The 15,716-nt window shown below is 55.9% G+C and overlaps 1 protein-coding gene across 3 annotated transcripts in view; it reads right to left on the bottom strand.

Moving 5' to 3' along the window:
• PRDM15 (PR/SET domain 15) overlaps window positions 1–15,716 on the bottom strand; it is a 67,044-nt gene that overhangs the window by 38,671 nt on the left and 12,657 nt on the right. For 2 of the 3 annotated variants that reach the window (XM_032594791.1, XM_030328466.2), the window contains exons 1-5: window positions 8,116–8,630; window positions 7,728–7,773; window positions 7,088–7,181; window positions 4,976–5,129; window positions 2,485–2,737 (exon numbers count right to left, since the gene is read on the bottom strand). In XM_032594791.1, the coding sequence (XP_032450682.1) occupies window positions 2,485–2,737; window positions 4,976–5,129; window positions 7,088–7,181; window positions 7,728–7,773; window positions 8,116–8,121 (553 nt within the window). In that variant the 5' untranslated portion in view covers window positions 8,122–8,630. Of the gene's footprint in view, window positions 1–2,484; window positions 2,738–4,975; window positions 5,130–7,087; window positions 7,182–7,727; window positions 7,774–8,115; window positions 8,631–15,716 lie in introns of those variants that run through there. The other variant, XM_030328464.2, reaches the window with a different exon arrangement.

The following is a 15,716-nucleotide window of genomic DNA, read 5'->3' on the forward strand; positions in this document are numbered from 1 at the left end:
GAGTTCTAGAGGCTCCGTTGTGCCAGGAGGGGTTCCTGGGGAAGAGGCTGGTGGGAGGCCTGAGTGGTGGCCCTGTCACCGACCGACCACAGGCACCACGCACAACAGCAGACGTTACGCGTCCTCTGGGGAGCTCCCAGCACTGCCTCAGCGAAGTCGCCGTCCAACAGGTGTAAGAAATAAGGACCCCAACTAACCAACCCCTTAACAGCGGTCAAGAACTTTCAGGACATTTCTAGGAAATACCTGCTTGTCATTCCTCCCAAAACGAAGACTGAAAGACCATCAAAGGTATTTCTGGAATTTCCGAGTGCCTGAGTTGGTTATCTGCTTGCCCGAATCAAATACTCCTTTAGGGGGACCGTGCCCGCCAGCTGATGCTGACATGATTACAGTCGTGTCCCGGGCTCTCAGAAGGAACGCACGGAGGACGACCACAGTCAACTCAGGATTCCCCAGGGAGGGCGGCTGGGACAAAACGAGGAGGGAGCTGTCTGGTTGGGCTCATTTCATTCAACTGCACCTTCTCAATGTCAGCTCCAGATGAGAGACTTCTCCCGCGGGGAAAAGCAAACGGCACCGCAACTCCGGCAGGAGGGCAGCCACCTTGCTCTGACTTTGACCTGGAGACTCGTGAGGGGTGAGACATCAGGCAGGACAGGACTGACGAGGTCAGCCTCTGGTACAACAAACCCCGATGTGCGGGCTTGGCTGGCCCAGGGGCACAAGGCCGTAAGGAAACCTGAACACGAGAAAACCAGACAGGGAAGACCCCGGCCACCTTGCACAGCACCGATGGGCCCGGCCACGCCGTGCCCGGAAGCGAAGCCCAGCCCGGCCGGGCACCTCAGTCCTCCCTGGGGCCAGGCCAGGCACCCGGTTGGTTCCAGCAAATCCTAGCGGACGGCTTAGGAGCAGCTGGGTGAAAAGCTGTGGGTGTCTCCAAGTTCCTCCTGCCCCCTTCACTATCGACAGAACACCCCGTAAATATCTCTGTGAAGGCGACAAGCCTCTTACTGCCGACGGAGCCAGAGTGCAGGCCATCTCGCCGAGTGGCCCCCACAGACTCTCCCCGAGGACGTCCTCAGTGGCTCCCACTCCACCACCCCCCCTTTTGGGTGGAAGGGTGGCCCTCCGAAATTCACATGCTCCCGCAGGCTTTGGATAGGGGCTCTGCAGGTGCAATTAAGGGCAGATGAGGTCACCCTGGAGCAGGGCAGACCCTAAGCCCAGCGAGCGGTGTCCCTATAAGAGAGAACACAGAGGCACGGGGGAGAGAGGTCCATGTGAAGACACAGGCAGGGACCAGGGTGATGCATCGACGAGCCGAGGAATGCCGAGGGCCGCTAGCAGCACCAGAAGCCGGGAGAAGCCTCTAGAAGGATCCAGTCTTGCCAACACCTGCTCCTGGACTTCAGGCTCCAGGGCTGAGAGGCGACCCATTTCTGCTGCTTACGGTCTGCGGTGCCTGGTGTGGGCAGTCGCCCGGACTCGTCTCCTCACAGGCTGCTGGCACAGGGACGGCCAGAAGGGCTCCACCGGGGGGAGGGGGGGAACCTCAACCACACGGCACAGACCAGAACCTCACTTAGGTGAAGACCCTTACTCTACAGAGCTGCTTCGTGTCACGACGGGCTCGTGATCAGGAAACCATTTTGTCAGAATCCTGTGCTGTGGGGGGTCAGAAGCAAAGAGGGTTGTTTCTCCCCCCCAGCAAGTAACTGTGGCAACAACGGGCGCGTCCGCCCTTGGAGGCTCAGGTGAGGCTATGATCCGCTGAGCTCACAGGCCAAACGTGCCGCACTGGTGGTGGCCTCGCGTGGTCTCAGGCTGCACTGCGAGGACTCACTACTGGGCAGGACAGACGGAAGTTCCATGGGCCGCCTTCACGAAGTGGTACCCCCTACCCTGGGTCAGCAGGGTACACACTTTGGGAATGCCGGATTTGGGCAAATCACACACACGACCTTCGCTAGGTCCCTCCTGGAACACACGGGCACGCACTCGCACACGGACACACACACGTGAGCACACACCCCAAGGAGGAGGCTGCCGCGAGGAGGCCAGCACCGGCCCCGGAACCAGATCCGGGTCTGAATCCTGACTCCACCTCCCACAGTGCAGCTCAAGGCAGGTTCCCTAACCTCTCTGTGCTGCGTTCCGCTGCCCCAAACAGAGACAGTCGCCCCAGCTAGCAGGACGGCGGGGATGATCACCGCCCCTCGTGCCCTAGCGCCCAGATCTCCCAGGGAGAACGTTCCACCCGCCGGTGTCCGGCTGAGGGGCAGGCCCAGACATCTGACAAGCAGAACAGGAGCCCCAACCACGTGGGGTCAAGAGCAGCCCCCTCTGTTCCCCACACCCTGCCCGCACGGCTCCCCCTCGACCACAAGGTGTCTGTGGGCAGCCAGGGGCCCGGGTCCCGACAGCGAGGCCTGGCGGGAGGCAGACGCGGGTCGGGGGCGGGGGGAGGGGGGCATGTACCATGGGCGCCGGAGCAGGCCTGCTTCAGCATGGGCTTGTCCATCTTCTTGGCGTAAAAGGCCGCGTACCACACGCGCAGCTCAGCGCCGGGGGGGATGTCCCTGGAGGTGGTGAAGTAGACGTCGTCGCCGTGCTGGTAGGCGGTCAGGTTCTGGTGCTCGGGCCCCGCCGCCGGCCGCACCAGCATCATCCAGTTACAGTCATCCTCGCTGGACGTGTCGAAGCACACGGGGTGCCCGTCCTTCTGGAACACCTGAGGGTGGGCACGGCCGCCAAGGGGCCGGGAAAGGAACTGGTTATCCGCCCGTCTGCATGTCAGCGTGTGTGGGTGCATGCGTGTGTGTGCGTGCGTGTGTGTGTGTGTGTGTGTGTGTGCGTGTGGGGAGGCGGGAGTGTGCTGGGCAGCCAATCCTGACAGTGCTACACCGAGGCCAGATCGGGCTCCGCACAGAACCTGCTTCTGGGAGTCACCGGGGACCTGAGAACCATAAACGGCCAGATGGGAACTGGGACACGCCGGGGCTACTCAAGGTCCAGGAGCAGCGGCTGGACACCCAAGTTCTAATCGGTTTCCAAGGGGCCATAACGACATACGAGTCGTATTCCCAGTCCAGGTGGCATCGGGATGATGGAGCTCTCGTCCTTGACCGAATATCATCAGGGCACCTGAGATCTACTCCTGGCCCAGACATCACTGGGACACCTGAGCACTCCACCTGCTCTGGGTGACACGCAGGCTCTACACCTGGTCCCGGGGTCATCCGGACACCGGAAATCTGCATGTGGCCCAGTTGGAAAGAGGAATGCGTATGTCCTGGGTGGGCACCAGGACACCTGAGTTCCTCCCCGGCTCTGTTACAAGCGTGTCCGGTAACGTCCGTCAGTCCTATAAGCTGCACCCGCACCTGTAACAGCACAGATACTGGTGGATGGGAACAGGGGGAGAGACTCAAACATTCCGAGGCTCCAAGTAACCACACGAGGAGAAAAGGGTCTTGCTTCCGTCTTTTCTGATGCAACCACTGCCTCCTTGCTGTAGGAACCTCTCTCTCCCTCTCCTGGGCTTTTCCTGTGGGCGCTCCCCACTGCTAACGGGGTGAAGGCCCCCTGCGAGGACGGAGCCCTCGGAAGCAGAGGGGGCCACCAGGTGCCTGGAACCCCTGGCTGGTGTGGGGTATGCTCTCGGGGAGCCTCCACCCGCCCCACACCCCCGGCCGCACCCGTGCTCGATGCTGATGCGGCAGTGGAAACAACTCGATGTCAGACAGACCTCGACAACCGGGTCACTGAAAGAAGCCAAAGCAAGCACAGAGGACTTTTCCAAAGGGGCCTCAGCCCGACCACATGCCCACAGCGACTGTGTGCGTCCACGAGCCCCGGGTCCGGAGAAGGACACAGTCAGTGCTCTCCGGGTCCTGTCCTCAGGCTTCTCACGTAACCACCTTGCTTTCTTTCCTTTTGTTTGCAAACAAATCTAACAGCTTTCCGTGCTCTCCATTCTGCTGCAATCTGCCCAGTGAGCTCAACTCTTCCAAGAACTGCCTAGAACCTGAGGCCATCTGTCTCCTGTGTGTCCTGAGACCCACGTCCCAGTGACGGGCCTCCAGCAGGAGTCTGCCGCTGCGGGCAATCGCGAAGGACCGGCACCCTGGTCCTCACTGTTGGTGCCACAGACGCTTCTGGAGGCACATGCCAGGGGCGGGGACAGAACAAGGGTCCCGTGGCCTCGTGACCTTCCACCTGTCTTCCTTCAAGAGGTCGAAGTCCTCCCTGCGACTTGCAGCCAGTCTGTTTTTCCCAATTTCACATAAAAGCTGCCTTTTCTCAGTCTGATGGGCTTTTTAGAGCTGCCAAACTTTGCTCCAGTGTCTTATCGCTGCCTGAACAGAACCCCCTCCCTTCGAAAGCGCTGTGCAAAGTGCCACTCGAGGTGTGCAGGTGTGGAAGTGCCTGGGCTGCCCAGGCCCTGCCAGGGACCTCCCGACGGCCACGAGGCAGCCCAGGTCGTGAGGGAAGGAAGGGCAGTGTTCGGGCTCTACTCTCGCACACATTTCAAATGACGCTCTCTTCGACGTTTGGCAAGGTTGGAAATTACAAAAGGCTAGCTTAACTCTGATGCTTTGAGGACGTAAAAACAAACTAAAATAGGGGCGCCTGGGTGGCTCAGTTGGTTAAGCGTCCGCCTTCAGCTCAGGTGACGATCTATCTCATGGTTCATGGGTTTGAGCCCCGCGTTGGGCTCTGTGCTGACGGTGGCATAGAGCCTGCTGGGCCTTCTCCCTCCCTCTCTCCCCGCCCCTTCTCCCCTTCAAAAACAAACCTTTGAAAACGAAACAAACTAGCGTGAAAAGAGAAAACGGTGTCTTGGAAGTAAGCGGGACGATGATCTTTAAAGCTGTCTGAAGACACTTCCCGATCCCTGAACTCGCGGATCCCCCGACGCGGCCGGCAGGTGCCGCCCGCTCCCAGCCCCCACCGGCCCCGGCCTTACCTTCAGCGGAAACGCAGATTCCTTCTCCCACTTGGCAACTCTCCTCGACTCAAATGGACCAAACTGCGTTCGCTTGACGAGCTGAGTTACGGCAAACACTCCCTCAGCCCCGTCCTCTAGTCGCCGGATCTCCAGGTTGGAGGGAAGGGATGATCTGGAAATGGAACAGGAGGCCCTCAGTCCCGGAGCGCTGCCGGCCGAGGACAGCCACTCGCACCGGGGACAGGCGGTCAAGAGGGCCCAAAGCTCACTCTTGCTGGAATACCGTCCTCAAGGCTGATAAAGAGCCTACCATGGACAGAGGCGGGGAAGGCCGCCCCACTCTTTAAAAGCCTAAGCCATTGGAGAGCAACCCCAGAGCCCTGGCAAGACCCACCCAGAGCACACATGGGGCGGGGGTGGGGGGTGGGGCATTCACTAAGGGAGGTGTTTGAAATCCCCACCTGAGAGACAAGCCACTACGACTACGGCACCAGTTGGGCTGTGATGGGCCAACGGAGATGAAGGGCACCAGCTCTCACTGCCCGCACCCCCCCCCCCCCCACAGCCCGACGGCAGGGCGGGGGAGCTCCATGCTGAGACACCACAAGAAAAGGAAAAGTGCCACGGCATTCCGAGGACCAGAAAAGCGTTTCCATTAGGTTGAACGGGCCAGTGGCACTGAGGATGTTTTCGCCTAAACTGAGAGTGTCAAGAATGGGGTGCGGGAAGAGGAAGGCCTGTGGGCTGGCACCCCAGCACAAGCCAAGGCCTGGGTAAGCCCGACTCCCATCCAGGAGCGGGCCAGACACCAGGGCGCTTGGACAGCAGCCCCCTCGCAGGACCACGCAGAAGGCCGGGCTGCAGGGCAGGAGGCCCCCACAGAGGGCACCCACAGTGGGACCGGTAGTTGCTGCCACAGTTTCACGGGCAACAGGCAACGAGTGCAAGTTTTCGGGGAGAGCCGGCAGGGTCCCCACTTCAGGCAAAACTAGTCCTCTGTTTTGAGAAGCCAAGTCACAGTGAGAAAAAGTAAATAAAGATGCCAGGAAAACCAGTTGGGAAGCTTCTAGAAACAGCAGCGAGATAATAATGGCACCTCCGTGTGCCAGGCACCGTACCTACAATCCCGACCACACGTCTGCAGCGGGTACCGTTACTCTGTCCACTCTGCAGATGAGGCCACCGAGGTACGGAAAAGAGAAGGCCTCGTCCCAGTTCAACCAGCTGCAGACCCGGGCTGTGAACGGGCGGTCCCTCAGAGCCCTTGCTCCGGCCCCCCCGGGCGACACGGCCCCCACGCGGAAACGTGGAACAGCAGAGCCACTGGGCCTCCTCCCTCCACCTGCCAGCGTTCTTCCAGAAGCGCTGATGGCTTCGCCTTGTTACCTGCCCTCACCGCCCGGGCCCCACCGCAGCCCACCCTGCCCACGGCGGGCATCGGCAGATGGCAGACCGAGATTCGGGCCGCGGGGAAACCTGCAGCCTCGGCCCGCGGGCTCTTCCCCGGCCACCACGCTGTGTCTCGGCCAGCTTGGCCCCTGGGAGCACGGAACTAGAACAAGACATTCCCTGGGAAGCCTTCGAAACACGCCTGGGTGGGTGAACAGGTGGAGGGGCGCGGTGAGTGGTGCCGGGGCTGGGGGGGCGGGGAAGCTCCAGGCCCTCTCCGGGGGCCTCACCCTGCACATCTCTTCATCTGGCTGTTCACTCATCCCACTTATCACATCCTTTAATAACCCGGAAACGGTAAGGGTTTCCCAGAGTTCTGTGCGCCACGCTAACGATGTAGAAGCCTCCGGGGAGGAGGCCGCTAGAGCCTCCGGTCTGCAGCGTGGTTGTCACAAGGACAGAGGACAGCCTGGGGCTCGCGGCTGGCGTCTGGAGAGGGGGGGCGGGGCGGCCCTGTGGGGCTGAGCCCTGAGCCTGGGGGGCCCCCTGCTGTCTCCTCCCAGCAGGTGTCAGAGCTGAACCCCCGCTGGTGCCCGAGAACTGCCTGGTCCTGTGCGGGGACCCCCACGCAGGACTTGGGTCCGGGAACCCTCCAAGAGCTCTCCTTTCTGCAGATGCAGAGACGGCATTCAGACAACCCTGACAGGAAGCGCTGTAAAAACAGCCCGAGGTAGCACTCACCTTGCCCTGCTTAACACAAAGGAGTCTTTGACCATGACCACGGGGCCCAGCTCAGGACATTCGGAGTCGTGGTACTGGCTACAGTCCTCACACCCTGCAACAGACACTGAGTGTCAGGGGGACAGGGAGCCGACAGGGGACACCTGGGGGACATCGCAGGCCCCCTGCCCGAGGGGGGCAACTTACAGCGTTTCGCCCCCCCCCCCCCAATGTGAACACGGTGCAAACTCAGGATGTGGCCCCCAAGGAAAAGGCCTTGCTCTGTGGCACATTTCAAAGTGTGCGGTCACCTCTCTGGTGACAAAGAACAAGATCTACCAAGGAGGGAGAATAAGTGAAAATTCACCAACGTAACCTGCTTACTAGAAACCTCACGTGTCACGAATCCGTGGCTTCCTTTTCTGAATCAAGTGCCGCCCCCCGCAAAGTGCCCTTGGCCCAAAGTTCTGAGAAAGATGATCCTTTTAAAACCACACACCCCTGCGGGGGCGTTTCCCACGCAATCAACTGTGTTCCGTAAAGCGAGCAAAGTCATGTCCACTCAAACAGCGGCAGCTTTTCTGTACTGTGGAAACGAAACGTGGACGTGGCTTTGTCCAGACGGCCCACTGCAACCACGGACAGGCCACGGACTACTTACAGATGAACATGATCTCCTCACTCCCGTCTTCGGCCATTTCTGACACCTGTCGGGGAAACAAAGGCCAGGTTGTTAACGATGAGCTTTTTTGCCAAAGCAAGTTTTGAAGACCAACCCTGTCAAAGGTTCCTCGAACTTGTGCGCGGACCTTACGTTGGGCTTTAAAGGCACCAAGCAGCGAGATCCCCTCTACTGTAATGAGGCTGGGGGCTTTGAGAGGTTTCCTCCCCTAAAATAATGTTTTTTAATACAAGCGATTGATTGTAATGGCCTCTAGATTAGGAAGTCTTTCTGAACTCGGACTTTCCATCTTTTTTATATTAGCCACTGGTTTCCATTTGTAAAGTACAAGGATCACCATTTTTAAGAGCTGGTTTCACACTGTCACCTCCATTTCCCTTTCCTCCTTCACTGGACTGTGAATTCCTCAAGGGCAGTCAAGTCTAGTACAACCTCTGTCTTCCTTCAGCCGCTAATGGGTGCCTGACAGCCAGGCACACCCACGAGCAACACACAGCACAGAGGACGAGAATGTTCCAGACCTCCAGCAGACCAGTCACTTCTTCTGTCTTCTGTTGGGCGTGTGAGGTCAGGCAGCGGAGGCGAGGCCCCCCACTTATTTGAGGGATGATCTGGACACGTTAATTCTAGGGCCCAGATCCTCTGACCTATAAAATGGAAATAAAAGTGTTCCCCACATTGAAAGATCCGCACTCTGGAAACCACAAACCGTGGATGAGAGAAACTGGAGAGGTCACAAACGGGAAGACCTTCCTCACGAGCCACGAGAACAAACACTGTCGCAACGTCTACACAGCCCGAAGCAGTCGGGCATTCCTATGCAATCCTGTCAAAATACCGCCAGCGTTTTTCACCGAGCTAGAGCAGACAACCGTAAACTGTGTAGGGAACCACAAACCCCCACCCCCCTCAACAGCCAGAGCAACCCTGAAAAAGGAAAAGTAAGCTGCAGGTACCATAATCCCAGATTTCAAGACACACTACGGAGCTGTGGTGACCAGAACCGTATGGCGATGGCACAAAAGGAGACGTGCACAGATCAACGGACCGGAAGAGAAGGCCCACAAATAAACCCACAATTATAGGGTCAACTAATCTTCAACAAAGCAGGAGAGAATATCCAATGGGAAAAAGACAGTCTCTTCAAGAAAGGGCACTGGGCAACCTGGACAGCAACATGCAAAAGAATGAAACTGGACGACCTTCCCACACCACACACCAAAATGAACTCAAAATGGATGAGAGACCTGAAGCCATAAACGTCTAGAAAAGAGCACAGGCCGTAACGTCGCTGACACTGGCCACAGCAACACTTTTCTAGATGTGTCTCCTGAGGCAAGGGAAACAAAAGCAAAAAGAAAAACCCCTGGGACTACATCAAAATAAAAAGCTTCTACGACGGCAAAGGAAACAGGCAACAAAACTAAAAGGCGACCTACAGAACGGGAGAAGATATCCAGTAACAGGTTAGTGTCCAAAATATATAAAGAACTGACATAACTCAACACTCAAAAAACCAAATAATCCAGTTTAAAAATGCACAGATTATATAAACAGATACGTCTCCAAAGATATGTCTCCAGATGGCCAACAGACCCATAAAAAGATGCTCGAAATCACTCATCAGGGACATGCAAATCAAAACCACAGTGGGCTGTCGCCTCACACCTGTCAGAAGGGCTAAAGTAAAAAACGCAGGAAACAACAAGTGTTGGTGAGGATGTGGAGAAAAAGGGACCCTCGTGCACTGCTGGCGGGAATGCAAACTGGTCTCCAGAACAGTCTGGAAGTGCCTCAAAAAATTAAAAATAGAATTACCACATGATCCAGTAATTCCACTACTGGGTATTTATCCAAAGAATATGAAAATACTAACTTGAAGGAATACGCATCCCTATGTTAACTGCAGGATTATTTATAATAATCAAGGCACAGAAGAAACCCAAATGTCCATCGGCTGATGTGGTGTTTACGTATACGTGCATATATATTTATATGCATATACGTACATACATACATAGATATATACATATGCAATGGAATATTAGCCATAAAAAGAATGAAATGTTGCTATGTGCAACGACATGGGTGGACCTAGAGAGTATATATAACGCTAAGTGAAACAAGTCAGAGAAAAACAAATGCCGTTTGATTTCACTCGTACATGGAATTTAAGAAACAAAACGAACAAAGAAAAAAAGACAAACCAAAGCACAGATTCCTAATGACAGAGGACAAACTGATGGTCAGCGGGGGGGGGCGGGGGGTGGTGGTGACAAACGGGATGGGGATTGAGGGTACGCTTAGATGCCTAGCACTGAGTAACGGATAGAACTGTGGAATCACTATACTCTACAGCTGAAACTAATACAACACTGTAAGTTAACTATACTGGAATGAAAATAAAATTTTTTTTTTCAACGTTTCAATCAGAGTTCAAGGAAAACACCTCTGTTTTAAAAACTGTTTATGGGGGAGGGGAAGGGGGGAAAAAGGGAGGGAGGCAAACCATAAGAGACTTAAAAACTGAGAATAAACTGAGGGTTGATGGGGGGTGGGAGGGAGGGGAGGGTGGGTGATGGGCAGGGAGGAGGGCACCTGTTGGGATGAGCACTGGGTGTTGTACGGAAACCAATTTGACAATAAATTTCGTACTTATTTTTTTTTAATAAATTTCATATTAAAAAAATGTTTATTTATTTATTTAGAGGGGGGTAGGCAGGGAAAGAGGGAGAGAGAGGATCCCAAGCAGGCTCTGCGCCATCAGCAGAGAGCCTGACGTGGGGCTTGGACCCACGAACCGTGTGATCATGACCTGAGCCGACATCAGGAGTCCGATGCTCAAATGACTGAGCCAGCCAGACGCCCCTAAAATAAATGTGTTCTAAAAGAAATGCACACCTCGTGCAGTTTTGGGGGGAGCAAAAAGTACAATACCCCCAGCACGCACCACACACACAAATTCCTCTCCTCTCCCGCTTCCTCCAACCCCCATTAAGCCAACCCAGCACACCCTTCCTGCGCCCCCACCTCTTGTGCGGGCCCCTCTGTGCTGCTAGGTTCCCTCTTGGGAAAGCGTGCCTCCCGAATGCCCATTTCACGTGGCCTCTGCCCCATTTCTATCCCCAGCAGCTTGAAGAATGAAAATGCAACACCCACATGGGAACTCACATTCACCAAACACACGTTTACTTGAGCTGAGACGAGAATTTCAAACTTCACTGTAGAAGAGTGAGTCAGCGACGAGGAAACAAGGCAGGGACACGGGGTTTCCAACTTGCCTTTAAAGGGCCAAGGATCAATACCCAGGGCGTTTATTTTTTCCAAATCTGTATTTTCTCCTCCTGGGAGCACCCATTTAAGGGAAAAAAAGGTGTCTCCCATGGCCCTGGCAAGTGTAACTCAGGGCTTCCTGGCTGACGGGTACCGTGGGTGTGGTCGGGGGCCGATCTGGAACGGGGGCGGCAGCTGGTCACCGAGCAGAAGGGGAAGAGGGACGAAGAGGCAGAGGAAACGCGTGGAAATCTGCCTTAACGAGTTCCTGGAGCGCCCCTAGGAGCCTCACAGCCCGTCTGCCTGCAGGCTCTGTCACAACCCGAGAAGGTCCCGCAAAGGCAAGGGCAGGCTCTGAAGAAGCTGCTCGAAGCTGCAGGATCGCGGCAGGCAGAACGCGGGGTCCCCACAGAACGTGTCAGAATCGGGGCGCCCAGGCCAGGGTGCCTCCCTCGGGCTAGGTCCACCGAGCCCCGGGGGGCTGCCTGTCCCCTGGCAGCACCCCTCTCTGTTCTGCTCCCCTCAAGGGAGGCAAAGCAGACTGTCTCCTGTCCAGAGTGTCCCCAAAGAAGCGGCCCCTCCAAGCACACCTGCTGGGAGAGAAACCCAGCCGACTCGGTTTTAGCAACAGCCGCAGGGAGAAAATGAGAGCGGGCAGGAAACAACGGGAGGTTTTAGCTTTTTATTACACTGGGTCTTCGTACACCCAAATGTTCGAGGCCCTGGAAAGAACATCCTTGATGAGTAGCATCTGATCCCTGAAACACAGCCTCTAAAATGGTTCCTTAAAGCCAAGAGAATAGGTCACGGCCACCCTGGACAGCAAGTCAGGCCTGAAGCAAGGGGGCCCCTTGCAGCCTGCGCTCTCTTCCCAAAACCCCCTCAGCGCTCGGAACGTTCCTTTGTACCTTGTCCCAGCCAAGCCCAATCTCCGGACGTCCACGGCATGTGAGAAACCCCAGACCGAGGATTTGTAGATAGCGTTTCAGGGAAAATGACCAAAGACACTAAGTGTGAGATCTGGCCACTGTAACCACCAATCCTGGGAAAACGGACCTCACGTCACTGATTCTCCAAGTGTGGTCCCCTGGACTGGCAAACCGCAGCACTGGCAGCAGCTGGGAATTTCTGAGAAACGCAAATCCTCGGGGCCCATCCCCAGACCTGCTGAAGCAGACCGTCGGGGACGGGTCCTCACACGCCGTGCACACGAACCTCCAGGTTATTCTGACGCACCTCAAGTCTGAGCGCCTCAAATCTCTCTAGCACATACACGACCCCTACTGCATGAACCGACGGACCACGGCTGCGGTCACCGGGAGACCACAGTAATAGCAGCAGGAAACCAAATTTATCACGAACGTCAGTTGGGCTCAGACCAGGATTACCTGCATGTAAGGGGCGGGGCCGGGGGGGGGGCGGTAGGTGATCTCGGACCAATGTTCTCTGTGGTAACTGGAGTTCACAGGCGGGCCCCAGTGATGCCGGCTGTTAAAAGCAGCTTTGAATGCAGAGAAAGAGGATCTCTTTTGCATTGTTGGTGGGAACGCAAGCTGGTGCAGCCACTCTGGGAAACAGTACGGAGGTGCTTCAAAAAGCCAAAAATAGAACCACCCTACGACCCAGCAATGGCACTACTAGGCATTTATCCCCAGGATACAGGTGTGCTGTTTCGAAGGGACACATGCACCCCCATGTTTATAGCAGTGCTATTGACAACAGCCAAAGTATGGAAAGAGCCCAAATGTCCATCAATGGATGAATGGATAAAGGAGATGCGGTATATATATACAATGGCGTATTACTCAGCAATCAAAAAGAAGGAAATCTTGCCATTTGCAACTATGTGGATGGAACTGGAGGGTATTATGCTAAATGAAATTAGTCAAAAAAAGACAAATATCATAGGACTTCACTCATATGAGGACTTTAAGAGACAAAACAGATGAACATAAGGGAAGGGAAGCAAAAACAATATAAAAACAGGGAGGGGGACAAAACAGAAGAGACTCTTAAATATGGAGAACAAACAGAGGGTTACTGGAGGGGGTGTGAGAGGGGGATGGGCTAGATGGGGGAGGGGCATTAAGGAATCTACTCCACGGGGCGCCTGGGTGGCTCAGTCGGTTGAGTGTCCGACTGCGGTTCAGGTCATGATCTCGCGGTCCGTGGGTTCGAGTCCCGTGTCGGGCTCTGTGCTGACAGCTCGGAGCCTGGAGCCTGTTTCGGATTCTGTGTCTCCCTCTCTCTCTGACCCTCCCCTGTCCATGCTGTCTCTGTCTGTCTCAAAAATAAGTAAACGTTAAAAAAAAAAAATTTAAAAAAAAAAAAAAAAAAAGGAATCTACTCCTGAAATCACTGTTGCACTATATGCTGGCTAACGTGGATGTAAACTTAAAAAAATAAAAAATTTAAAAAACAATCTAAAAAGAAAAAAGAAAGCAGCCTTGAGGAAGAAGACTCAAGTTAGGACCCGGCATACCCCCGTCTCAAGCTGAATCCTAAGCTACAGTAAAGAGAATGCTGGTACTGGGGAAGGGACAGACCCACAAGTCAACGGAAATCGAGAAACACACCCGCACAAATGTGTCCAACTGGTTTTTGACGAACCCGTAAACGCAATTCACGAAGGAAGGACAGCCTTCCCAGCAAGTGCGCGTGGCGGTGGGGGAGGCAATGAACTTCACTGTCACACCTTACACAAGAATTAAGTCATAATGGGTCCCAGACTGAACACATAGAGTTGTAAATGTTTTAGAAAAACATGGGAGGAAATCGTTGAGATCTAGGGTAGGCAGTTTTTAGACTTGTCACCAAAAGAGTAGTCTGTAAAAAGAGAACTAATTGGACTGTATCAAATTTGAAGTTCTGCTCTAGAAAAGACAGTGCGAAGAGGGTAACAAGACCAGCTGAAGACTGAGCGGCAGCGTCACAAACCCCACGTCCCTACCCGGGACGCGCAAAGTACTCTCAAAACCCAACGGTAAGATGCGAGCCATCCAATCAGTAAATGGGCAAAAGACAGGAAAAGACACTTGACCGAAGAACACGTATAAACCACAAACGAGCACAGGAAGAGATGCCCAACCCCGTGCCAGGGACACGCGGGTCAACACGTCACCAACAGGGGCGGAAATGCTGCAGGATGAGGGAAGCCTGGGGGCCCTGTGCGGCTGGCGGGGGCGGGGAAAGCCTTCCGCCCGTGACCCAGCCCGTGGGCTCCTGTCCCAGAGAAATGAAGAGTCCCCGCCCCCCCGCCCACCACAAACCCTGCACACGACCGTTCACAGCACAGACTGGAAGTGAGCCCCATGGCCCTCAGCAGGTGACCGATCTGTGGTCCACCCACACCCTACACCCATCTGCCCCGAAAAGGACTCAAGTACGGACACGCACAACAGGTGCTGGAGGGCTCTCCAGAACGGCGCTGGGGGGGGGACACGCCAATCCCAAAAGGTCACCTCGTTTATTTAACCTCCCTGAGATGACGAAATACACAGATGGGGACCAGAGTGGTGGCCGGTGGGTGGAGGGACAGCGGTGGGGGAGGGGGCTGGAAGGGGACGGCAGGGGGACCCTGTGGGAATGGAGGGCCGGTACCCACGCAGTGAGACCGGCACCACCCTGGACGTGACCCCGCACTGAGCTCCACAAGGGGTCACCACTGGGGATCTGGGTAAAGGGCAGACTTTCTCACGACTGCATGGGAACCTACAATTATCACAAAAGTTCAGTTAAAAAACGACAGGAAGGGAGGGGCGCCTGGGTGGCTCAGTTGGTCGGGCAGCCAGCTCTTGATTTTAGCTCAGGTCATGATCCCAAGGTCGTGGGATAGAGCCCCGGGTCCGGCTCCGCGCTGAGCCCGGAGTCTGCTTAAGAGTCTCTCTCTTCCCCTCTGCCCCTCCCCTCACTTGACTGGCTGCCTGGGACACGGCCAAACACAGTCCTCTCTTGCCCTCCCCGAGCTGCTCTGCCCTGGGGATCTTCCTCCAGAGCATCCACGTCTTGGCTCTCCAGGGTCCCAGCCCCCCACCCCTTCTCACCTCTCCTCTGGCAAGACCCCTCCCCAGGCAGCCGCACCCACTTCCGGGGCCCACGTGAATACCACGTGCGTGTGGGTAACTCCTGGGAGACCCGCGCGGATTTCCAGCTGCCCCCCCCAACATCTTCACATGGAGGCCACGAGCAGCCGAATGTGCTGGAAATGAGCCTGGCACCATTCCTGGCTTCCGTGCCCAACGTGGCCCTCCTGTACCTCCCGAATCTCAGAACACGGTTGTCGGACACCTGGTCTCACCATCCCCCACCCCCGCGGTCCCCCTGCCCCAGGGCCAATGGTTCAGGGACCCCACCTGCAGCCTCCACCCCCTCCCTTGGCCATGTCCTACCTTCTCCCTCGTGGAGGGCGCAAGGGCCTCCGGAAGGCCCTTCCTGCTCCTTCCTGGCCAGCAAAACCATTGTCCACGCTGCAGAGGGGGACTCTAGAACTTGAACCCGGTCATGTAATTTGCCAGCCTGAAAGCCGATGGCTTCCCACCGCCCCCGGGACAAAACCCAAGCCCAGCAGCCTCCTCTGCCCACCTCGCCCTCGTTGACCCTCTCGGGCCACAGTGGCCTCCATTTAGTTCCCAGAAACACCAAGCTGCTTGCTGCCTCCAGGCCTCCCACATGCTGTTCCCTGTGCCTGGGGACAGC

The sequence above is a fragment of the Lynx canadensis genome, chromosome C2, assembly GCF_007474595.2.
Source record: "Lynx canadensis isolate LIC74 chromosome C2, mLynCan4.pri.v2, whole genome shotgun sequence".
NCBI lineage: Eukaryota > Metazoa > Chordata > Mammalia > Carnivora > Felidae > Lynx > Lynx canadensis.